Source organism: Salmo salar, chromosome ssa26, assembly GCF_905237065.1.
Source record: "Salmo salar chromosome ssa26, Ssal_v3.1, whole genome shotgun sequence".
In the NCBI taxonomy this organism is placed as follows: Eukaryota; Metazoa; Chordata; class Actinopteri; order Salmoniformes; family Salmonidae; genus Salmo; species Salmo salar.
In genome coordinates, this window is record NC_059467.1 from 25,290,258 (window position 1) to 25,318,044 (window position 27,787).

The following is a 27,787-nucleotide window of genomic DNA, read 5'->3' on the forward strand; positions in this document are numbered from 1 at the left end:
CCTATGGAAATTTTACATTTTTCTCTCGTCGACTTTATATTCACTTCAAAGGACCTGTTCGACAAAGTTCTTGATATAGATTTATTACCCATGGCCCTCGCCGACCACCGAGCCATGCTTTGCATACCCGCTATCAGAAATGACAAACAACTTTTAATTTACCGGGCAAATCCTTCTTCTTTTATTTGCAACTTCGCTCTGCCGAGCATATGATGTCCCCTGGGGCGAAACACTACCAACTCACCCCCTCCGCAACATTTTTGAGAACCGGCCTAAACCCAGGGGACTGTTTTCTGATCTATACTTGCATTTCTTAAAAGCATTTTAGAAGCCCCTGCCAATCGACCTACTATAGAAGAGAGACCTCTTACCTTCATTCACTGAAACTAACTGATCTGTAAATCTCTCTTCTAGAAATTATCAGAATATCCATTTTAATTTTGTCCACAGATCTTATCTTACCCTGCGCAGACTATTCCAAATGAAAATGAATCCAACCCCGAAATGCTCTCTATGCCTTCAAGGTGCTCCCGGTACCTGTGGGTCGGTGCAACTGTCCTGTGGTGGGAGGTGTGGGTGGGCACAGTGGTCCTGCGGGAGAAGGTAAAGGTTTTCTCTCTGCACCATGGAAAAATGTGTTGAAATGTAGTAAGTTAGCTCATTTCAGAAATGGGGGCCCCCAGAGGTCGGTGCCCCAGGGCCCCTACCCCTAATGTGGTAGTCCGGCCCTGTGCAAGACCCCCTACCCCTAATGTATTTCCCAATTATTTTCTACAAATATTAGAGGTGTATCTCTATTGCCTGGATTGACATTTCTCTCATTCACCTATTAAACTGAGGTTGTTTCCATATCCTGTCTCTCTCCAAGAAACATCCTTCACATTGCTCCACTGTGATTGGCTCTGCTGCTCTGACCTATCTTTCTTTCTATCCCTGAAACTCCTCCCTCCTACTCCACTGTGATTGGCTGTACTGCTCTTACCTGTCTCTCTCTCTGGCCGCAGTGATCTAGACAGGGACTTTTGGAATAACAATGACAGCAGCAACGTGCAGCAGAGATGGAGCTCCTACCCGCCCAAGGAGTTCCTCTTAAACATGTCCCCCTATGCCCCGTATGGAGACCCTCGCCTCACGCCCAAGTGAGTCTCGGTCGCGGCTGGTAAGGGACCCCTCTCTCTGTGCAGGGCTGTAACGAAGCGGGGGAGCCAAGCCTCTCACATTGAGTTCTGTGCCCCCCCGTACCCTCAACCCTCCACAACCCCCTCAGACTGACTCACTAGAACAACACTACATTCTAGAAACAGACAAACATTGCACACAAAATATGCATCCAAAGACACAGTACATTGTCTACATAGGAACATGCCACCCTAGTCCACTTGCATGCATTTCTCTCTGCCGGACATACACGTAAGAGCTACATGATGCGCAAAGTATGCGCTTTATATTCTACACAATTAGCTCATTTGCCAAACAGTAGCTCTGAACCCAAGGGTCTGAAAGGTAAAGCTATTTAGTATGCATTGTTGGTCATGCAGAACTAGATGGAGTTGTACAGGGCTGCCACTAGGATGTTTCTACTTGCCTCACCTTAGAGGTGACTGACATCAGTATAGGGATGGCCAGGCGTGAGGTCAGCCTTGTCTCCCTCCAGCCCTCTGATCTTCATCTCAGGTGCGTCGCAAATTTGACCCTATTCCCTCTGGTCAAAGGTAGTGCACTACATAGGGAATAGGGAGCCATTTGGGATGCAGCAGGGGGTTGTCTCTAGTGGTGTTACCAGGACAGATCAAATATTAATTGGATGGAGACACTAATAGATGCAGATCATGTCTGCACTGCCCCCCACCATAAACACTATAAACACACTATTCATTATACTAGCCTTTCCCATCTGGACTCATGAATATGTAACAGGAATCTTTAAAATACACACAATATACACATACAGAAACTGAACATACTGAAACTGAACATACAGAAACTGAACATACTGAAACTGAACATACAGAAACTGAACATACAGAAACTGAACATACTGAAACTGAACATACAGAAACTGAACATACAGAAACTGAACATACAGAAACTGAACATACAGAAACTGAACATACTGAAACTGAACATACTGAAACTGAACATACAGAAACTGAACATACAGAAACTGAACATACAGAAACTGAACATACTGAAACTGAACATACAGAAACTGAACATACAGAAACTGAACATACTGAAACTGAACATACTGAAACTGAACATACTGAAACTGAACATACTGAAACTGAACATACAGAAACTGAACATACTGAAACTGAACATACAGAAACTGAACATACTGAAACTGAACATACTGAAACTGAACATACAGAAACTGAACATACTGAAACTGAACATACAGAAACTGAACATACTGAAACTGAACATACAGAAACTGAACATACTGAAACTGAACATACAGAAACTGAACATACAGAAACTGAACATACTGAAACTGAACATACTGAAACTGAACATACAGAAACTGAACATACAGAAACTGAACATACTGAAACTGAACATACTGAAACTGAACATACTGAAACTGAACATACTGAAACTGAACATACAGAAACTGAACATACTGAAACTGAACATACTGAAACTGAACATACTGAAACTGAACATACTGAAACTTTACATACAGAAACGTTTACCTAAATGCCAACATTTACCTATATATCATCCAACCAACCAACATTTGAAAAGCCCCCTATTCCTTACAGCCCTGCCAGCCTCACTAACCCTTAACCTCTAACCCTTCACCTCCAGCCCATGGAGTGCTACCATGGAGACGGACAACCCTCAAACCATCTGAGCAGAAACCCTTTATAGATCCCACTCACACAGCCCAATACCCACCTTTCCACTGAAACCAACCAACTAACCAACCATCCCCTAATCTTAAGGGTATTAACCGTAAACCCATTGCCCCTCAGCTCTGTCATCGAGGGTTGACCGTTGTTTTGGGCTTTTGCTCCTAGTTTTTGCTGTTGTCGTTTTTTTGTCACATTCTATAGGAGTCCTGTGTTGTTCCCTAATCACCTCTCCTCACTCTCGTTGTGCCTCGTGGTTTTGTGTCACTACCACCACCACCACCACCACCTCCACCACCAGGTGCTATAAGGCTGCCTCTCCTTAGACAGACCACCTGAGCCCTCTGGACACACCAGTTACTCTATAGCTGTACAGTACATGAATCACTAAAGGCTCTAATGTCATTGATGTTTTTCCTGCACTGAGAAAGTCGTTTTTTATTTTATTTTATAGCTTACCAGGGAAAATATAAAGAGGGGGTTTATTCTCAATGGGTGTTTTGTCTTTAGAGTTTATGGGCTGTGATACAGTGAACCTGCTAGGATCCATTGATCCCTTTTTGAGATCCAGTCAAATGTTTGCCCTTTTCACTGTCATGTGACGAGGTCTTGAGCAAGGGATGGGAAGCCCTGTGCATAAGCTAAATATAACTTACATTAAATCTCCCTAAATGGTCAACTCCATCCCTACCCCTACCCCATGCTCACTGTAGAACTGTTGCAGGCTGGACGTACATATCCTCTGTCTAAAGTGTTATCCCTCTCGGCCAGCAGCTGTGTTCTCTGACTGTGTCTTGTGTGTCTCCGCTGAGTGTAGTGACCCTGTAGTGAAACTGTCTCGTCTGTCTGCTGTTGTCTCTGTGACGTTGTCTAGGTTACGGCTGCTTGTGCTGCTCTGGGTTACGCGGGAGAGGAATGAAGTGTGTACTCAACAGATTCACTGTGCTGATTAACTTCTATACACTACAATGTATTACTAGAGGCTTTCGAGCCACTCACTCCAACAATGTCATTACACACACCATAATCTTTCAATCAAACCTGTTTCATTTAACGTTGTAGTTCCTACTGTACATAACAAAGTAGATCAACTGTTTCTTTTCAAATGGAAAGAGGCCATAGATAGCTTACATAATTCAATGATCATGACCCCCTCAGTTTTATTGCAAACACCATGAAGTCCTTGATAGAATAATCCATTTGGTCATATATATTTAATGTGCAGTATAAAGGAAAGCTGCAGAATGGCCAGTCAGTCTAACTGACAGGTACTCAAATCACAGCCAGCATCTGTCTGTCTCAGTCCTACTGCACCCAAACACACACCACTCTGTCACTCTTCCCATCTGGTTCAGACAGACAGACAGATATATACAGTGAATCTCAGCCCATCTCCCTCCTGCTAACCCAGCAGCAGCACAGCATTTGACCTGCTGGATCCTCGCGGCTGGCTGCTACTCCTCTGTATTGGAAACCTGTAGCTGGATTGATAACACTACCCCATCCTAATGTTATTCTGCTGTGTGGTTCACTTTCCGGGTTGGTCTACCTCACTGATGCTACTGTTACTATCCACCTCTCTCTCTCTTTCTCTGTCTCTCTCTCTCCTCCGTCTGTCTCTCTCTCTACTTTATGTCTGTGTCTGTCTGTCTATCTGGTGCCCCCTGTCTCTCAGTGGGGTGGAGAAGGGGGATGGGGGGCGGGGCTGGGTGTGGGAGCGGGGCAGGTCCCAGTCGCAGTGACAGCGTGAGAAGCATAGTGACGGGGCTGGGCCCTGGCAGCAAGGCTGGGCGCTGGCAGACGGTCCAGAGCCATATGCACGCCGGAGGCCTGAGGCCCAGAAAGTGAGTGACATGAGTGACATGGGTTGGCTGGGCATGAGGTCATGCATGGGGGGGGTATAGCTGAGCAGCACAGAGGCATGGAATGGATGGTTTGGGGGACTGCAGTCAGAAGCAGTAAGGCTTATATGTCATATATGCTGCATTCGGAAGTGCAGAGATTTATGAAAGGAAGAATGGATGGAAAGAGGGAAGAAACTATTGAAGGAAATAATGAGCTGAAAATATGAGTGCTTGTACTGACATTTTCTGATGCATGGGAATATGTTGTCATGGTAAGGCTCTGTTGACTAAAGAGAACATCCTCTCTCACAAACAAATACCAAAAGTTACACAACGTCTGCCACTGCTTCATCACTGTATTAGAGCACTAAATATCTACTTTTTGATTTGGAATCTTATAGCAGGGCCGTTCTTAAGACACCTGAAAAACTCCTCATGTACACTCTTAGAAAAAAAGGTACTATCTAGAACCTAAAACGGTTCTTTGGCTGTCCCCATAGGAGAACCCCTTTGAAGAACCCTTTTGGTTCCAGGTAGAACCCTTTTGGGTTCCATATGCAGTAGAACCCTTTCCGTAGAGGGTTCTACATGGAACTCTAAATGGTTCTACCTGGAACCAAAAAGGTTTCTACTTGGAACTAATTGGGTTCTCCTATGGGGACAGCCAAATATTCCTTTTTTTCTAAGAGTGTATTACCATTTTAACACTTTCAGTAAAAATCCATTTCCCTCTTTACCTGCCTTCTTCACTCCTCTACTTTTTACCTCCCCCTCCTCCTAATCAAATCTAACTTTTTCCCCATTTCTGGTCTGTAATTGGTTTCTAATTTAAGGTAGCCATGTGTGTCTCTGTTTCTGCTATAAGATATGTCTCCCTCTCCCCTCCTCAAGGCTCTTTAATTACAAATCTCTCAAGGTTTTTAGTCAGTTTAATTGACTTTCTGGGTAGGAGATATCTGAGAAGCCCTCCTTAAGTCAGCAGGGGGAGGATACAGGCAGCAGATAGAAGGGCTTATAGCCTGCCTGTCCATTTGAATGACAGGGTAGGTAAGTCATTTACTATACACGCAGAGAGACAAATGAAATATCTATTTGCAGTTGAATGTATTCAACCTTGGACAATAGAGATATTGAAATAGTAGAGAAATGTACAGTGAAAGAATTAGGTGTTGAGCTTGCAGGTATGTGGGTAGGAGCTGTAAAAAGCCTAAGACAACTTTATGACACAGGAGAAATGTATTTCTGTGTGAATTGGACTCCCAGATGTCTGGCTGGCCCTATGCCACGTATTCCATCCAGATTTATTGATGAATCATTCTGTCAGTTATGACAAAAATATTTGTTGGACTGTAAAATGAGGCGCATACTGCAGCTGATGTGGCGCATACTGCAGCTGATGTGGCGCATACTGCAGCTGATGTGGCGCATACTGCAGCTGATGTGGCGCATACTGCAGCTTAGCACTGAATGCATCATTGTTGGAGGAGCAGAGTGGAATTATTTTATTGAAAGACTTTTATTTGATGTTGCTATCTATGACCTGCTGCTTTCATAGATACACTTCTATCTCTGAGTCACATTTATTATTTATATTGTTATATTTTCCCTTGTCACTGATAGCTTGTAAGCTTATCCCTATCTTTCATACTTAATGCATCCATCCATATTATTTCTTCCCTACCTCATTCTTTAGATTCTTTATTCCATATAAAAGGTCCAATGATAATACTTTGGATGAGATGAGTGAGAGGGATGATTTAGGCAGTGGTGATACAGGTGAACACAGAGAGTGGGAAAGCATGATACTGATGAACTTCGATCAAACCAACCTAATGTCTTATATTATATACAATCCAATCAAATCTGATGGCACTTGTAGATTTTCTGGAATGTTTAAAGCAATGTCCGTACACTCATCAAATGTGCTGTAATCGCTATTAGCACATTCCATAAGCCCATCCCAAGACACTTCCATACCCACTGACCATTCATATAATGACTGTAACACTCATTCTCACTAACCACAGCCCATCTTCAGTCAACACATTGTCCTGAGCTGTATGTGAGCTATCTGAAAGGCCATGTGGGAAGTGGGGGGCAAAATGCTGAAGTATGACTGGTATTAATCTGGTCCACAAATCCCTCCCCTCGGGGGCCTGCCTCTGGTGCTCTCCAGTAGAATTACTACAGCGCTGTGGAGCTAGCCCAGGGCCCACTGAAGAGCCCAGTCAACACAGCCAAAGGCTGTAAATCCTCCAGCGCTGCACTAGCCTAAGACAGAGGCTGTTTAGCCAGAGCTTACAGTAGTCATGAAGGGCAGAAATTGAAGGGGGAGAGTAGGGAAACACTATTAAACTAGTGTAAAAGCAGACGGATGATTAGAAAGACAGAGGGGTTTGAGGGAGGGGAGAGGGTTGTTTGGTCAGATGAATGGGTTGAACTGATGGGTAAGGCAGGCAAGATGAATAGAGCTAACAAAGACCTGTTGACCTAAGAGAAGCAGCATAGTGTGAGAGGTAGCTAGGAGGCTAGTGTAAAGTCATCATGGGGTAGAGGAGGACAGATTAATGGGATGAAAAAAAGATGGATACAAAGGAGGAGGAAGAGGTCAAGGTAAATCAGGGAGAAAAGTGACATGAAAAGGGTAAGAGCAGTGGATGGAGGAAAATAGAGATAAAGGCTGTTAGCTTCTGTTTGGTGTTGGGCTGAGCACTGTCAAAAACACAAGCCTACCCACAGACTGTCAGACACTCACATACAAGCATCTTCTACAACTGTATGACTACTGCTAAACTGATTTAACCTGACAATGCTCTATTTCCTGTTTTTCATCTCTCCATACCCTCCTTTCTCTATGTTGAACTCTCTGGGCCCGTCCTCATTTTTGTTCCCTCTGGTACTTGTATTGTACTCACACCATCACTCTCCCTCTGTATCTCCTATTTTCCAATTATGTATCTCTTCTGTCTATCTCTCTGGTTACCACTATCCTTCTCATCTGTCCCTCTCCTTCCCTTTTCTCTCACGTGCAACCCCTGCAAAACCCTTGTTACCCTCTCTTCCCTTGCTACTCTGTCTGGTCAGTTTTGGGGACCCCTCCCTCTCAGCCGCCTCTACCCTGGAGCACATTCCATCCTCTGCAGCAGCCCGTCCTCGTCCCCTGGTGCGACAGCAGAGTCTCCAGCAGCCGCTCAGCCACCAGCCCCCTCCAGGCCCCAATGACCCCCCAGCCACCTCCCAGAGCCTGGGCCAGCTGCACACAGGGCCCGGGGGCGGGGGGCACCGGGGAGGCCCGCGGGGGGTGCGGGGGAGTCCGGCGGGGACAGGTGCTTCCCGGTACAGAGGAGCAGGAGGAGGACGCTCCAGGTCCAACCCAGGCAGCTGGGACCACATGATGGGACAGATCCGCAACAGAGGACTGGATGTCAAGTCTTTCCTGTGAGTCTGCTGATCTGGGAATGTTCTAGATTCTGCTCTTGGTTCTATTCTGAACCTGTCTGCACTGTCCTCTGACTGTCTCTATGGGCTTTCTCAACCTAACTGTGTTGTCCTTATTATATCAAATCTCCCCCCTTCTCCTCAGGTAATTGTCCTAAAGAGTTTCATATACTGTAAGATTCACTCCCAAAATGCCAAGCCTAAGCCATGTACTATAGCTGTAATGACATATTTTAACTTCTTGTCTTTTGGCATTACTTGAATATGTTGTGTAATTGATGCATTGTTCTTGGTTACTCTGTCTGTATGCCCTTTAGTGTCTTTAGTGTCTGTCATTATCTTTGCATAGGTCACACTTGTCTACCTGAGGGTAGGGGACAAACTATTTGAGATAATAATTATGCTGCAGCTGCATACCATACTCTGAAGTCTTTACTGTGTGTGTGTGTGTGTGTGTGTGTGTGTGTGTGTGTGTGTGTGTGTGTGTGTGTGTGTGTGTGTGTGTGTGTGTGTGTGTGTGTGTGTGTGTGTGTGTATATATATATATATATATATCACATGTATAGCCTGTGTGCATCAACATAGGTGCAGGGGTTAAGCAGCAGCATGTAGAAACTCTACATTGCATTGATCTCCTGTCTACAGCATCATTACTCCCACGATGGACTGTCACTATTAGATAGAGAGAGAGATAAAGGTAGAGAGGAGTAGTGTGTGAAAGATGGAAAGAGGGGGTATAGGATGAAGGTTAAACCCAAGGAGACGAGGAGTTGTTGAGGTGGAGAGAGAGTTCAATTCACTGTGTGGATATGGATGAAAAACAACCACTTCCTAATTCAATTTAGCTATAACTTTTACAATATTCTATGATAAAGCTAAATGTGACAAATGTACCACCAAATGTACCTGTAAATATACTTTTCACCATACACTTTAAGGTTCCCAGAATAATTAGTCATCAACCACTGTACAAAACAGTAAAACTTTTATTTGTATTACCCTGCAGTCAGCAGAACTTCAGTACTTCACAGACCCCTCACAGCATATTGTAGAGAGTAGATCTACTGTAGGTAGAGGAGCGATCTGGAGGCCAGAATCTCCTGACACATTTCATGGTGTCACCGATTTTCCAATGAATCTGGTATTGAAATGATTGGCTGGGGGATGAACCATTTGTTTGGTAAACAAAACATTGATTCCTTCTCCTCCTGTGTGTGTGGACGATGATGGATGTCTGAGGCTGTGTAGGGCAGCCTGCGGACACCCCCGAACACCCTGCCCTCCACTTGAGTCTCTCTGGCCCATTAACACAGGCCCCAGACCAGTGACTACCTCACTGAATCATCGCTCAATAAAGGCAGGGCAGATATGTGGAACATGGAGGGAGAGGTGGCCTTGCCCACAGTCCCTGTAAACATGAATCTTTCTGGACTGGGACCAGGCTCTGAGGGATGGGAGGATGGGAAGAGGTGGAAAGAGCTAGGTAATGGAAAGATCTAGGCAATGCGGACTGTCTAATTGTTATGATTTTTTTATATTGCGGATATGCAGAGATGCAGAGAATTAATTTGGGTTACTTTTTTCTCCAACATTGTGACCTTCCATGATAGAGCTTTGCTTTGGTGTGGATTTAAGGCCTACAAATTCATAGGAGTTGTGTTCCTCTATTGTAGTCACCTTTCCTTATTGTGTTTCTGTGCTCCAATGGAAAGTCTGCAAAACTATGAGCAAACCAACCTTTGTATTGAATACATGGAATTGGATTGTGATGATAACGATGAATGAATCCTGTTTTTTTTTTCATCAGGAAGGATATTTGATTTAATGTGAATGAAATGGTTTGGTGAACTACCACCTTGGATAGTACTTTATTTTGATCATCATGATTTAGTGACTGTAAAGAACGTGTATTGATCTACTTGGATTTTAAAACACAGACATCATTTCTGGTTTGTCTGCTTCGACTCAAGACATCAGTATGGTTGCGTTAATCTTTTTGCAGGCGGTCGTGTTCTTTTGATAAATGTCATTTTGAGAGAGAGAGAGAGAGAGAGAGAGAGAGAGAGAGAGAGAGAGAGAGAGAGAGAGAGAGAGAGAGACTGAGAGAGACTATAGAATGGCAGAAATAGAAATTACATGAAAATAAAATATTTGGGTCAAAGATGGAGGGAAAGAGAAACTGCTATAAGAGGGAGGAAAAGCACAAGCAGGATGAATGCCAATACATTTTTACATCGTGATGAATAGCTGTATGATGCACAGACTCCATGTGTCATTTAGGTAGCTGGACATGGAGCAAAACATCTTCAGCCTCCTCACAGACTGCACTAAAATATGATAACTACTACTATTAACTACACACTACCAGTTTGTCCCCCAAAGACAATATGTTGTGATATTCTTGTGCAGGAAGACCGAAGATGATTAGAGAACAGTGAGGGTCAGAGTGGGTTTTGTTGAACAGGGGTCAGGAATGTGTTATGTAAAGGCCCTGTGAGGGAAGGAAGAGAATGATGGAAAGAGTTAGACAGGACAGGGTCCAGGGAAACAGTGACTCACCTCACAGCTTTACACAATCCGGGGAAGAGGATCCCTTAGGGGAAGCTAAGTGTGTGTGTGTGTGTGTGTGTGTGTGTGTGTGTGTGTGTGTGTGTGTGTGTGAGAGAGAGAGAAGGAGTGTGTGAATGTTTGCTTGTTAAGAGCACTGTGTGCCTGGCCCTTTCAGACTTCAGCATACTTCAGTATGACTAAAGCCTGTAACACGGTACACTTCCAAGCTCACAGAAAGTAAACAATCTGTGTCTACAACAGCTTGGGTTCAATTAAATGTTTTAAGGATGAGGTTTTGTATCAATCCAAGTGATAATATGTAAATGTTTCACCAATCAATATCACCTTGACCTTCCTCTCCTCTTTACAGTTTTTTTGAACTACCTGTCTCTACTCTGTCTCTGTACTCGTTGTGTGTGTGTGTTGTTGTGTGGAGCAGCGAGGGGAAGATGGTTGTTCTGTCTCTAGCGATCGGGCTGGCTGAACAAGATGACTTCGCCAACCTCCCAGATCTACAGGAAGCACCAGCGTGCCAAGAAAACTCAACTCCACCAGACAAATCAAGGTACCAACCAGCCTACGAACAAAAGAGTGAAAGGAAGAGAAAGAGAGAGAGTGTGAAAGAAAGAAAGAAAGAAAGAAAGAAAGAAAGAAAGAAAGAAAGAAAGAAAGAAAGAAAGAAAGAAAGAAAGAAAGAAAGAAAGAAAGAAAGAAAGAAAGAAAGCGTGAGTGAGTTGAGAGATAAAGCCCTGGTGAAGTGAGATAAGAGAGATTGAAGGAAAATAGTTGGTGTAGACTTCTCAGCAGTGTGTGTGATGTTCAGAGGTTCAGAGCAGATCCTTGTGGTCCAGTTTTGAAGCTGCTGTGTGATCGGCATGATTCACAGTGAGAGGGAGCCTATAGCGACCCAATGGGGACGCTGTAATTGGATGTCTGACAGAAGCATCTGATTGCTTGGTTTCAGTGTCTTGCTGCTGTGAGAGTCCGGAGTTAGTACATTAGTATCAGGATTAGATATAGTCACTCTGAGAAGGTAGCAGGAAGTAATGAGCTTTATTACATATTCAACAAGCTTCTGCTCACCATGTCTCTGATCCCAGCCAATCAACCATTCCCCAATTCCCTCTCATGGTTGAAATAGGAATTAGCAGGTAATAACACTAGCATGTCCTTTCATCAAGTGTTAACTATGTGTCTACATCCTGTCCCACTTCATTGGTCCTAGCCTTACCACAACGTGTTTGTTTACTTTTGCCATTCTAAGTCAGCTTTGGCTTTGTTTCCTCAGTTTTTCCATCTTTCCTTTTTCATGCTCCCTTGTTCTTTTCATGATCCCTCTCATCTTGCCTCACCCTTGTTAGCCTGTTTGCCTCCCTCTCTCCCTCTCTTCCTCGCCAGCTCGAAGAGGGTTTGATCTGCATTCCTCAGCAGGGAGCATGGTGGGGGCGGACTCATTATTCGGGAGTGTGGTCCCCCCGTGTGAAATGCCTGTCTAAAAATATGCTAACCCTTCTTCTGCCACCGACTCCATATGCATTCCCCAACAGCTGTCAGAGACAAACACGCTAACAGGAAATAGGAACCAGAGCAACTCTTGTGGTGAGCTAACAGCTAGATAGGCTGCCATGTTATCACCTAAAACGTTCTCAGGACTTGAGTGCTCTGTTTGCCTCCTGTCCCTCATGGGTAGTGGACTGTACATAAATCCCTATTATTGGGTAAGGAGTCCTACTGTGTAAGATGGTGTAGTAGTGAGTGCTTTTTCATGGTACCGTTCAGTACATTTCTGTCCCAGATGAGCAATAGAACAGCTCTTATATTCATCAGACGATAGTTCGTTTTCACTGAATTTCTCTGATGTAGACTATTTTGTACTGCATCTTATGATTTCAATACCATTTGTAATGCCTCCTGGAATTTCCACATTTCCTTTGTACTGAGTTCTAAAAGTAACAAAATATGAACGATGGTAGATGGAGTTCTGTGCAGCGGTCAGAATACATACGAATTTTGTTCTGAAGGAATGCTATTGTGCTGTATTGGCCTGTGGGTTTGTCCTGTCGTGGTCATGCTAATCGTATTTCACGGTCATGCCACGGTTATGACCTGTTCAGCCTTGAAATGCCTACATTGCAGTCACGGTGTGGAGGCACGCCTGCATGCTCATCTTCTCCCTCTTCCTGGCCGGATACCTGTTAAACACCAGTCTTTAATCACAGCGATCTGGTGCGAGGCACAGTCGTGTGGGCCAACTTGTCTAGTGTCCTTCCACAATGAATAACCACTTTCCATCATCATCTCTGTCCATCTCTCAGTCTCTCTAGTTAACCCTGTGTGGGTCCCAGTGGCCCTGCCTTGTCTGCCCCTGCCTTGCCTGCCCCTGCCTTGCCTGCCCCTGCCTTGCCTTGCCTGCCCCTGCCTTGCCTGCCCCTGCCTTGCCTGCCCCTGCCTTGTCTGCCCCTGCCTTGCCTGCTCCTGCCTGCCCCTGCCTTGCCTGCCCCTGCCTTGCCTGCCCCTGCCTTGCCTGCCCCTGCCTTGTCTGCCCCTGCCTTGCCTGCCCCTGCCTTGCCTGCCCCTGCCTTGCCTTGCCTGCCCCTGCCTTGCCTGCCCCTGCCTTGCCTGCCCCTGCCTTGTCTGCCCCTGCCTTGTCTGCCCCTTGCCTTGTCTGCCCCTGCCTTGTCTGCCCCTGCCTTGCCTGCCCCTGCCTTGCCTGCCTCTGCCCCTGCCTTGCCTGCCCCTGCCTTGCCTGCCCCTGCCTTGTCTGCCCCTGCCTTGCCTGCCCCTGCCTTGTCTGCCCCTGCCTTGTCTGCCCCTGCCTTGCCTGCCCCTGCCTTGCCTGCCCCTGCCTTGCCTGCCCCTGCCTTGTCTGCCCCTGCCTTGCCTTGCCTGCCCCTGCCTTGCCTGTCCCTGGCTTGCCTGCCCCTGCCTTGTCTGCCCCTGCCTTGTCTGCCCCTGCCTTGCCTGCCTCTGGCCTTATGATGGATCCCAGCAGACTGAAGATGATGAAAATGGATGATCCCTCTCTCTCTGTCTGTGTGTGTGTGTGTGTGTGTGTGTGTGTGTGTGTGTGTGTGTGTGTGTGTGTGTGTGTGTGTGTGTGTGTGTGTGTGTGTGTGTGTGTGTGTGTGTGTGTGTGTGTGTGTGTGTGTGTGTGTGTGTGTGAGAGAGAGCACACATATGCTGTCAGACAAAGAGAGAAACCTTTGCTCTCAGGTTGCTAGAGAAATGTACACTCACTGCTAAAAAGACAGAAGTATTCACTCAAAGACAAATGGAACCATTCAGATGCCTAGAAACATACAGGTCAATGAGATGAATAAATACACATACAGGATCAGATGAAAGGGTGGAAACTGACATTGACAGACAAAGCATATACCCTCCGTCCATACACACACCTTACTGTATATTAGAATAGGATGTCCTTGCATAGACAGAGAAATGGTCATTGGTAGAGAGGGAAGGTTAATCATTCTCTCAAATGGAGAATATGTTCTGCTGCATCTGTGAGACCAGTCTTGTTTATCCCTGTAGAACTGAGTACAACGGAATATTATCTATTTTGGGCAGAGAGGGAATCTTTATTCAGATGGATGGAGAATGATATGCCTTGGCTCATTCTCAGGAGACAGGAGTGTGCACTCAGATGCTTAGAAACAGGTAATCAAAGCTTCGTGAGAAGCATAAACTAGAGGCAGCGTAATCTCTGTTTCTTTTGCTATGGCAGCTCAATTAGAAACTAATCATAGTGTTACAGCACAACTCTAAAGCCAGTGATAACCAAGCTCTATCCACAAGGAGATGAGGGAGGAAAACAATGAAATTATCCTGGAAGTCATTTGTATATATTAGTAGTCTGGAAAAATTTGTACTGAGAGATTAGTGATGCTCCACAAAGTAGTCTAACCCCAATGTTGTCTGACTCTAAAGCATGCTACTGCAGCTGCTTCTATTGAGCATTGTACTGTTCTCTGACGATGCCATTCTTACAGATATGATATCTGATCCAGAAAGTGTTTGTATTGTAAAAACTCGGTCCAAAGAGTGAATACAGTATTCTGTAGGCTATACCTTAAAGCTGGTTATTGAAGTTGTGGTCATCGAGTCATGCACTGGTGGCTGAGGTCCATTGTGTCAGAGGCCTTAAGCCTCACGGCTGACTGGAGTCGCTGGACTGACCCTCCCACCAACATGCAGTAGCTACAGAGTTTTATCATGGCAGCTCGATATCATTACCATCTCAGAAATCAAATCTGTTGTAGCATGACAGTGCTAGCCCCCAGACACGCAGACACACAGAGAACACGTAAATAAGGAGCTCAACGCTTCATGCTCTTTGAGCCTGGACCACCAACTCCTAGGAGCCAGAGTTTCTTCATCTGGTCTGTAATCAAACTGAGTCAAGCCTTATAATTACTCTTCTGGCTTGGCAACGGTCTCCATGGCCGCCTCTGGAGCTAGCTCAGGGAAACTTGATTGGCTGGGAACAGCAATATAGGTCAGCACAAAAGAGCTATTTTGATAAAATGTCAGCTCTGTCTCAGGAAGTCATTCACCATGCCTTGCTGAGACGTTTGAGTCGGAACACAAAGTTGATTAAAGGAAAGCACAGTTCTATAATCTGATGAAAAACAGTGAGAAATCTGCTTCGGAAGTCCTGTGTGGAAAAAAGCGCAGCATAAATTCACCTTAATCAATATCTAAGTGAGATATGAGGAGGAAATGACATCACTACCATCTCTTTACTTTATAAGTGTTTGTGCAATAAGAGGGAGTTTAAAGATCAGTTGAAGCATCTACCAGCATTCACAGAGGTACCAACCAATCAGGAAAACTCAGTAGTATTCAAACAGCAGTTAGCTGGACAACATATAGTAGATGGCTCCATTAGTTGTATTAAGCTGGAGCGGAGGGAGGTGGCCTGCTGATTTGCGCTGAGTGGGCTGACACCAGAGCTCAGGCCTCCTCCTTCACAGCCTGGGGACCTGTGCTTGTGTTGCACTGCTCTCCTGGGGTGTTGTATGATCAGCATGCCCATATACTGTATGTTTATGGATACAACTCATCTCTCATGTTTTCACCACTCCACCCCCTCTCCCATCATTAGAACCCACCCCTCACTCCCACTCCACCTCACCTCCATGTCCTCCCTCCATCATGCTGCCCTCCACAACACCAACCCGGCCTCCTCTCAATCCATCTCTCCATCTCTCATTCTTTCTCACTGTCTCTCTCTGCCTCTCATGCAGTCTCTCTTCCTCCCTTTATCTAATTGATCTATTAACCCTTTACTTACCGTCCCTCCCTTTGTCAGCCCTTTCTTTCCCTCCCTCTACCTCTCAATCTCTTTATTCATCTAATCGTGCTTCCCCTGGTGGTGTTGACTGGCACTCTGATGGGATGATGTCAGAGCTCCGGTCCTCTGTCAGGGTGGATGACTGTCTGCCCAGGCAGTCTGGCTGGGTTACATCTGCATCACTGCTGAATATCACAACAGGGGAATGAGATTCCCCTGTGGGCAGCAAACACACATACACACACACACACACACACACACACACACTCTCACACACAGATATGGAGATGGCGAAAAAGGAGTAGGGACACATAGACACAGGAAAATAGACACTCCAGAGATTCACATACACTGTATGTAATCAAAATGCAAAACGTGTCTTGGTCTCAGCCTGTTTGGGGACCTGTATTTGATACTTAAGCAAGTCAATTGTTTTTGCAGTGAAGCACCACTGTTTCTCTCCAATAATAGTATGAAGATGCTCATATCATGCATATCTCATGGAGGCTTGCATGCTATGAATGATATTATCAAGACAACACAGAAAGATGTTCGGCTCTACCAAACTCATCATTTCCACCTCCATATAACTCCATTAACTCTATTTAACTCCATCTAACTCCATTAACTATCTAACTCCATTTAACTCAATTTAACTCCATCTAACTCCATTAACTATCTAACTCCATCTAACTCCATTAACTCTATCTAACTCCATCTAACTCCATTAACTCTATCTAACTCCATATAACTCCATTAACGCTATCTAACTCCATCTAACTCCATTAACTATCTAACGCCATCTAACTCCATTAACTATCTAACTCCATTAACTATCTAACTCCATATAACTCCATTAACTCCATCTAACTCCATTAACTATCTAACTCCATTAACGCTATCTAACTCCATATAACTCCATTAACTATCTAACTCCATCTAACTCCATTAACTATCTAACTCCATTAACTATCTAACTCCATATAACTCCATTAACTCCATCTAACTCCATCTAACTCCATTAACTATCTAACTCCATTAACTATCTAACTCTATCTAACTCCATTAACTATCTAACTCCATTAACTATCTAACTCCATCTAACTCCATTAACTATCTAACTCCATTAACTATCTAACTCCATCTAACTCCATTAACTATCTAACTCCATCTAACTCCATTAACTCTATCTAACTCCATCTAACTCCATTAACTATCTAACTCCATCTAACTCCATTAACTCTATTTAACTCTATCTAACTCCATCAACTATCTAACTCCATCTAACTCCATTAACTCTATTTAACTCCATTAACTATCTAACTCCATTAACTATCTAACTCCATCTAACTCCATTAACTCTATTTAACTCCATCTAACTCCATTAACTATCTAACTCCATTAACTATCTAACTCCATTAACTATCTAACTCTATCTAACTCAATTAACTATCTAACTCCATTAACTATCTAACTCCATATAACTCCATTAACTCTATCTAACTCCATTTAACTCCATTAACTCTATCTAACTCCATTAACTCTATCTAACTCCATCTAACTCCATTAACGCTATCTAACTCCATGAACTCTATCTAACTCTATCTAACTCCATTAACTATCTAACTCCATCTAACTCCATTAACTCTATTTAACTCCATCTAACTCCATTAACTATCTAACTCCATATAACTCCATTAACTATCTAACTCCATTAACTCTATTTAACTCCATCTAACTCCATTAACTATCTAACTCCATTAATTATCTAACTCCATCTAACTCCATTAAATATATAACTCCATCTAACTCCATTAACTATCTAACTCCATCTAACTCCATTAACTATCTAACTCCATTAACTATCTAACTCCATTAACTATCTAACTCTAACTAACTGCATCTAACTCCATTAACTATCTAACTCCTATCTAACTCTCTTCTAACTCCATTAACTGTCTAACTCCATCTAACTACATTAACTCCATCTAACTCCATTAACTATCTAACTCTATCTAATTCCTTCTAACTCCATTAACTATCTAACTCCTTCTAACTCCATTAACTATCTAACTCCTTCTAACTCCATTAACTATCTAACTCCATCTAACTACATTAACTCCATCTAACTCTATCTATATCAAGACACAAGGCGAGACCCAAGTGCAGACACATGGGGCGGATGGTTGGAGTCTTACAATGTTTATTAATCCAAAGGGGTAGGCAAGAGAATGGTTGTGGACAGGCAAAAAGGTCAAAACCAGATCAGAGTTCAGGAGGTACAGAGTGGCAGACAGACAGGCTCGTGGTCAAGGCAGGAAGAATGGTCAGGCAGGCGGGTGCAAAGTCCACAAACAGGCAAGGGTCAAAACCGGGAGGGCTAGAAAAAGGAGAATGCAAAATGCAGGAGAACGGGAAAACCGCTGGTTGACTTGGAAACATACAAGACGAACTGGCACAGAGAGACAGGAAACACAGAGATAAATACACTGGGGAAAATGAGCGACGCCTGGAGGGGGTGGAGACAATAACGAGGACAGGTGAAACAGATCAGGGTGTGACAATCTAACTCCATTAACTCTATCTAACTCCATCTAACTCCATTAACTCTATCTAACTCCATTAACTCTATCTAACTCCATTAACTCTATCTAACTCCATTAACTCTATCTAACTCCATCTAACTCCATTAACGCTATCTAACTCCATGAACTCTATCTAACTCCATGAACTCTATCTAACTCTAACTCTATCTAACTCCATCTAACTCCATTAACGCTATCTAACTCCATCTAACTCCATTAACGCTATCTAACTCCATCTAACTCCATCTAACTCTATCTAACTCTATCTAACTCCATTAACTCCATCTAACTTCATTAACTCTATCTAACTCTATCTAACTCCATTAACTCTATCTAACTCCATCTAACTCCATTAACTCTGTCTAACTCCATTAACTCTATCTAACTCCATTAACACTATCTAACTCCATTAACTATCTAACTCCATCTAACTCCATTAACTATCTAACTCCATCTAACTCCATTAACTCCATCTAACTCCATCTAACTCCATTAACTCTATCTAACTCTATCTAACTCCATTAACTCCATCTAACTTCATTAACTCTATCTAACTCCATCTAACTCCATGAACTCTATCTAACTCCATGAACTCTATCTAACTCCATTAACTCTATCTAACTCATCTAACTCCATTAACTCCATTAACTCTATCTTACTCCATCTAACTCCATTAACTGTATCTAATTCCATCTAACTCCATTAACTCTGTCTAACTCCATTAACTCTATCTAACTCCATCTAACTTCATTAACTCTATCTACTCCATTAACTCTATCTAACTCCATGAACTCTATCTAAACTCATTAGCTCTATCTAAGTCCATTAACTCCATTTACCTCCATTAACTATCTAACTTCATTAACTCTTTCTAACTCCATCTAACTTCATTAAGTCCATCTAACTCCATCTAACTTCATTAACTCTATCTAACTCCATCTAACTCCATTAACTCTATCTAACTTCATTAAGTCCATCTAACTCTATCTAACTCTAACTCTATCTAACTCCATCTAACTCCATTAACGCTATCTAACTCCATCTAACTCCATTAACGCTATCTAACTCCATCTAACTCCATCTAAACTCATCTAGCTCTATCTAACTCCATCTAACTCCATTAACTCCATTAACTCCATCTAACTTCATTAACTCTATCTAACTCTATCTAACTCCATCTAACTTCATTAACTCTATCTAACTCTTTCTAACTCCATCTAACTCCATTAACTCTATCTAATTCCATCTAACTTCATTAACTTTATCTAACTCCATCTAACTTCATTAAGTCCATCTAACTCCATCTAACTTCATTAACTCTATCTAACTCCATCTAACTCCATTAACTCTATCTAACTTCATTAGCTCCATCTAACTCCATCTAACTCCATTAACTCTATCTAACTCCATTAACTATCTAACTCCATCTAACTCCATTAACTATCTAACTCCATCTAACTCTATTAACTCTATCTAACTCCATCTAACTCCATTAACTCCATCTAACTTCATTAACTCTATCTAACTCCATCTAACTCCATTAACTCTATCTAACTTCATTAGCTCCATCTAACTCCATTAACTATCTAACTCCATCTAACTCCATTAACTCTATCTAACTCCCTCTAACTTCATTAACTCTATCTAACTCCATCTAACTCCATTAACTCCATCTAACTCCATTAACTATCTAACTTAATTAACTCCATCTAACTCCATCTAACTTAATTAACTCCATACTCCATTAACTCTATCTAACTCCATTAACTATCTAACTCCATCTAACTCCATTAACTCTATCTAACTCCCTCTAACTTCATTAACTCCATCTAACTCCATTAACTCCATCTAACTCCATTAACTATCTAACTCCATCTAACACCATTAACTCTATCTAACTCCCCTCTAACTTCATTAACTCCATCTAACTCCATTAACTCTATCTAACTCTATCTAACTCCATTAACTCTATCTAACTCCATCTAACTCCATTAACTCTATCTAACTCCATCTAACTTCATTAACTCTATCTAACTCCATCTAACTCCATTAACTCTATCTAACTCCATCTAACTTCATTAACTCTATCTAACTTCATTAGCTCCATCTAACTCCATCTAACTCCATTAACTCTATCTAACTCCATTAACTATCTAACTCCATCTAACTCCATTAACTCTATCTAACTCCCTCTAACTTCATTAACTCTATCTAACTCCATTAACTCCATCTAACTCCATCTAACTCCATTAACTCTATCTAACTCCATTAACTATCTAACTCCATCTAACTCCATTAACTCTATCTAACTCCCTCTAACTTCATTAACTCTATCTAACTCCATTAATTCCATCTAACTCCATTAACTATCTAACTCCATCTAACTTAATTAACTCCATCTAACTCCATCTAACTCCATTAACTATCTAACTCCATCTAACTTCATTAACTCCATCTAACTCCATCTAACTTCATTAACTCTATCTAACTCCATCTAACTCCATTAACTCTATCTAACTTCATTAGCTCCATCTAACTCCATTTAACTCCATTAACTCTATCTAACTCCATTAACTATCTAACTCCATCTAACTCCATTAACTATCTAACTCCATCTAACTCTATTAACTCTATCTAACTCCCTCTAACTTCATTAACTCTATCTAACTCCATCTAACTCCATTAACTCCATCTAACTTCATTAACTCTATCTAACTCCATCTAACTCCATTAACTCTATCTAACTTCATTAGCTCCATCTAACTCCATTAACTATCGAACTCCATCTAACTCCATTAACTCTATCTAACTCCCTCTAACTTCATTAACTCTATCTAACTCCATCTAACTCCATCTAACTCCATTAACTATCTAACTCCATCTAACTTAATTAACTCCATCTAACTCCATCTAACTCCATTAACTCTATCTAACTCCATTAACTATCTAACTCCATCTAACTCCATTAACTCTATCTAACTCCCTCTAACTTCATTAACTCCATCTAACTCCATTAACTCCATCTAACTCCATTAACTATCTAACTCCATCTAACACCATTAACTCTATCTAACTCCCTCTAACTTCATTAACTCCATCTAACTCCATTAACTCTATCTAACTCTATCTAACTCCATTAACTCTATCTAACGCCATCTAACTCCATTAACTCTATCTAACTCCATCTAACTTCATTAACTCTATCTAACTCCATCTAACTCCAATAACTCTATCTAACTCCATCTAACTTCATTAACTCTATCTAACTTCATTAGCTCCATCTAACTCCATCTAACTCCATTAACTCTATCTAACTCCATTAACTATCTAACTCCATCTAACTCCATTAACTATCTAACTCCATCTAACTCTATTAACTCTATCTAACTCCATCTAACTCCATTAACTCCATCTAACTTCATTAACTCTATCTAACTCCATCTAACTCCATTAACTCTATCTAACTTCATTAGCTCCATCTAACTCCATTAACTATCTAACTCCATCTAACTCCATTAACTCTATCTAACTCCCTCTAACTTCATTAACTCTATCTAACTCCATCTAACTCCATTAACTCCATCTAACTCCATTAACTATCTAACTCCATCTAACTTAATTAACTCCATCTAACTCCATCTAACTTAATTAACTCCAACTCCATTAACTCTATCTAACTCCATTAACTATCTAACTCCATCTAACTCCATTAACTCTATCTAACTCCCTCTAACTTCATTAACTCCATCTAACTCCATTAACTCCATCTAACTCCATTAACTATCTAACTCCATCTAACACCATTAACTCTATCTAACTCCCTCTAACTTCATTAACTCCATCTAACTCCATTAACTCTATCTAACTCTATCTAACTCCATTAACTCTATCTAACTCCATCTAACTCCATTAACTCTATCTAACTCCATCTAACTTCATTAACTCTATCTAACTCCATCTAACTCCATTAACTCTATCTAACTCCATCTAACTTCATTAACTCTATCTAACTTCATTAGCTCCATCTAACTCCATCTAACTCCATTAACTCTATCTAACTCCATTAACTATCTAACTCCATCTAACTCCATTAACTCTATCTAACTCCCTCTAACTTCATTAACTCTATCTAACTCCATTAACTCCATCTAACTCCATCTACTCCATTAACTCTATCTAACTCCATTAACTATCTCGAACTCCATCTAACTCCATTAACTCTATCTAACTCCCTCTAACTTCATTAACTCTATCTAACTCCATTAATTCCATCTAACTCCATTAACTATCTAACTCCATCTAACTTAATTAACTCCATCTAACTCCATCTAACTCCATTAACTATCTAACTCCATCTAACTTCATTAACTCCATCTAACTCCATCTAACTTCATTAACTCTATCTAACTCCATCTAACTCCATTAACTCTATCTAACTTCATTAGCTCCATCTAACTCCATTTAACTCCATTAACTCTATCTAACTCCATTAACTATCTAACTCCATCTAACTCCATTAACTATCTAACTCCATCTAACTCTATTAACTCTATCTAACTCCCTCTAACTTCATTAACTCTATCTAACTCCATCTAACTCCATTAACTCCATCTAACTTCATTAACTCTATCTAACTCCATCTAACTCCATTAACTCTATCTAACTTCATTAGCTCCATCTAACTCCATTAACTATCGAACTCCATCTAACTCCATTAACTCTATCTAACTCCCTCTAACTTCATTAACTCTATCTAACTCCATCTAACTCCATCTAACTCCATTAACTATCTAACTCCATCTAACTTAATTAACTCCATCTAACTCCATCTAACTCCATTAACTCCATCTAACTTCATTAACTCTATCTAACTCCATCTAACTCCATTAACTCTATCTAACTTCATTAGCTCCATCTAACTCCATTAACTATCGAACTCCATCTAACTCCATTAACTCTATCTAACTCTATCTAACTCCATTAACTCTATCTAACGCCATCTAACTCCATTAACTCTATCTAACTCCATCTAACTTCATTAACTCTATCTAACTCCATCTAACTCCAATAACTCTATCTAACTCCATCTAACTTCATTAACTCTATCTAACTTCATTAGCTCCATCTAACTCCATCTAACTCCATTAACTCTATCTAACTCCATTAACTATCTAACTCCATCTAACTCCATTAACTCTATCTAACTCCCTCTAACTTCATTAACTCTATCTAACTCCATTAACTCCATCTAACTCCATTAACTATCTAACTCCATCTAACTTAATTAACTCTATCTAACTCCATTAACTATCTAACTCCATCTAACTTCATTAACTCCATCTAACTCCATCTAACTTCATTAACTCTATCTAACTCCATCTAACTCCATTAACTCTATCTAACTTCATTAGCTCCATCTAACTCCATCTAACTCCATCTAACTCCATTAACTCTATCTAACTCCATTAACTATCTAACTCCATCTAACTCCATTAACTATCTAACTCCATCTAACTCTATTAACTCTACCTAACTCCATCTAACTTCATTAACTCTATCTAACTCCATCTAACTCCATTAACTCTATCTAACTCCATTAACTCTATCTAACTCCATCTAACTCCATTAACTCCATCTAACTCCATTAACTCTTATCTAACTCCATTAACTCTATCTAACTCCATTAACTCTATCTAACTCCATTAACTATCTAACTCCATCTAACTCCATTAACTCTATCTAACTCCCTCTAACTTCATTAACTCTATCTAACTCCATCTAACTCCATCTAACTCCATTAACTATCTAACTCCATCTAACTTAATTAACTCCATCTAACTCCATCTAACTCCATTAACTATCTAACTCCATCTAACTTCATTAACTCCATCTAACTCCATCTAACTTCATTAACTCTATCTAACTCCATCTAACTCCATTAACTCTATCTAACTTCATTAGCTCCATCTAACTCCATTTAACTCCATTAACTCTATCTAACTCCATTAACTATCTAACTCCATCTAACTCCATTAACTATCTAACTCCATCTAACTCTATTAACTCTATCTAACTCCCTCTAACTTCATTAACTCTATCTAACTCCATCTAACTCCATTAACTCCATCTAACTTCATTAACTCTATCTAACTCCATCTAACTCCATTAACTCTATCTAACTTCATTAGCTCCATCTAACTCCATTAACTATCGAACTCCATCTAACTCCATTAACTCTATCTAACTCCCTCTAACTTCATTAACTCTATCTAACTCCATCTAACTCCATCTAACTCCATTAACTATCTAACTCCATCTAACTTAATTAACTCCATCTAACTCCATCTAACTCCATTAACTCTATCTAACTCCATTAACTATCTAACTCCATCTAACTCCATTAACTCTATCTAACTCCCTCTAACTTCATTAACTCCATCTAACTCCATTAACTATCTAACTCCATCTAACACCATTAACTCTATCTAACTCCCTCTAACTTCATTAACTCCATCTAACTCCATTAACTCTATCTAACTCTATCTAACTCCATTAACTCTATCTAACGCCATCTAACTCCATTAACTCTATCTAACTCCATCTAACTTCATTAACTCTATCTAACTCCATCTACCCAATAACTCTATCTAACTCCATCTAACTTCATTAACTCTATCTAACTTCATTAGCTCCATCTAACTCCATCTAACTCCATTAACTCTATCTAACTCCATTAACTATCTAACTCCATCTAACTCCATTAACTCTATCTAACTCCCTCTAACTTCATTAACTCTATCTAACTCCATTAACTCCATCTAACTCCATTAACTATCTAACTCCATCTAACTTAATTAACTCCATCTAACTCCATTAACTATCTAACTCCATCTAACTTCATTAACTCCATCTAACTCCATCTAACTTCATTAACTCTATCTAACTCCATCTAACTCCATTAACTCTATCTAACTTCATTAGCTCCATCTAACTCCATCTAACTCCATCTAACTCCATTAACTCTATCTAACTCCATTAACTATCTAACTCCATCTAACTCCATTAACTATCTAACTCCATCTAACTCTATTAACTCTACCTAACTCCATCTAACTTCATTAACTCTATCTAACTCCATCTAACTCCATTAACTCTATCTAACTCCATTAACTCTATCTAACTCCATCTAACTCCATTAACTCCATCTAACTCCATTAACTCTTATCTAACTCCATTAACTCTATCTAACTCCATTAACTCTATCTAACTCCATTAACTCTATCTAACTCCAACTCCATTAACTCTATCTAACTCCATTAACTCCATCTATCTCCAGTAACTCCATCTAACTCCATTAACTCTATCTAACTCCATTAACTCTATCTAACTCCATCTAACTTCATTAACTTCTCTGGGCTAGGTGGGACATGACCGTCCTACACTATTCAACAGCCAGTGAAATAGCATGGCGCAAAATACAAAACAGCAAAAATCTCATAATTTCATTTTCTCAAACAATCAACTATTTTACACCATTTTAAAGATAAGACTCTCGTTAATCTAGCCACATTGTCGGATTTCAAAAGGCTTTACGGCGAAAGCATAAAATTAGATTATGTTAGGACATAAACTTCACAAGAAAATCCACACAGCCATTTTCCAAGCAAGGACATGCATCACAAAAACCAAAAATACAGCTAAAATATTCACAAACCTTTGATCATCTTCATCAGATGGCACTCATAGGACTTCATGTTATACAATACATGTATGTTTTGCTCGATAAAGTTCATATTTATATCCAAAAACAGCATTTTACATTGGCGCGTGATGTTCAGAAAATGTATTCCCACCAAAACTTCCGGTGAATGTGCACATCAATTTACAAAAATACTCATCATAAACGTTGATAAAATTTACAACAGTTATTGAAAAAATTATAGTTACACTACTTCTTGACGCCACCGCTTTGTCAGATTTCAAAATAACTTTACGGAGAAAGCACATTGTTCAATATTCTGAGTACATAGCTCAGCCATCGAAGCAAGCTATACAGCTACCCGCCAAGTTCTGGCATCAACAAAGCTTTGAATTAGTATTATAAATATTGTCTTACCTTTGCTGATCTTCGTCAGAATGCACTCCGAGGACTCCTTCTTCCACAAGAAATGTTCATTTTGTTCGAAATACTCCGTATTTATGTCCAAATACCTCCGTTTTGTTTGTGCGTTCAGATCACTATCCAAAGGCATAACGCACGAGCGCAGTACCAGAGACGAAAAGTCAAAATGTTCCATTACCGGTCGTAGAAACATGTCAAACGTTGTTTACAATCAATCCTTAGGGTATTTTTAACATAAAACGTTGAAAATATTCCAACCGGACAATAGCGTATTCATTCAAGAAGAAAAAGAAGGAGGGGCGTGCTGTCGGGCTCGCGCATCACCAAGCCCTTTGTCCATAGGCAGTCCACTCATTGACTGAGCTACTATTCTCTGCCCAGTAACAGGAGAATGATGGAAAAACTTTCTGAAGGCTGTTGACAGCCAATGGAAGCCTTAGGAAGTGCAACGTGACCCCACAGACACTGTAGTTTCCATAGGGATTCAAAAGAAGAACTACAATTCTCAGATTTCCACACTTCCTGGTTGAATCTTTCTCAGGTTTTTGCCTGCCATATGAGTTCTGTTATACTCACAGACATCATTCAAACAGTTTTAGAAACTTCAGAGTGTTTTCTATCCAAATATACTAATAATATGCAAATATTTGACTCTGGGCCCGAGTATTAGGCAGTTTACTCTGGGCACGCTTTTCATCCGAAATCAAAAATACTGCCCCTTATACCCTAAAAAGTTAACTATCTAACTCCATCTAACTCCATTAACTATCTAACTCTATCTAACTCCATGAACTATCTAACTCCATCTAACTCCATTAACTCCATCTAACTCCATTAACTCTCTAACTCCATTAACTCTATCTAACTCCATTGTATTAAAGTAGAGAACACAATGAAATATTTCGGGAAATGTCAGTTTTCCACAAATGAGGCTACGCAGTCATTTGTTTGTAACTTCTATTTAACTTCCATATAATGGGAGATTAAAAAAATGTTAGAGATGAGGGACACTTCATTTCCATTTCAAACCTCTTTAATCTACCTTTGTTCAATTATCTTTCCCCACAACACTCTCCTTCCCTCCGGTTGGTTACACT

The 27,787-nt window shown here is 40.9% G+C and overlaps 1 protein-coding gene across 2 annotated transcripts in view; it reads left to right on the forward strand.

Annotated features, from left to right (window-relative positions):
* Positions 1-27,787, forward strand: part of LOC106587514 (synaptotagmin-7) — a 107,524-nt gene that overhangs the window by 58,536 nt on the left and 21,201 nt on the right. For both annotated transcript variants that reach the window (XM_045708164.1, XM_045708163.1), the window contains exons 4-6: positions 1,005-1,139; positions 7,784-8,137; positions 11,127-11,252. In XM_045708164.1, coding sequence (XP_045564120.1) covers positions 1,005-1,139; positions 7,784-8,137; positions 11,127-11,252 — 615 coding nt within the window. The remainder of the gene's footprint in view (positions 1-1,004; positions 1,140-7,783; positions 8,138-11,126; positions 11,253-27,787) is intronic.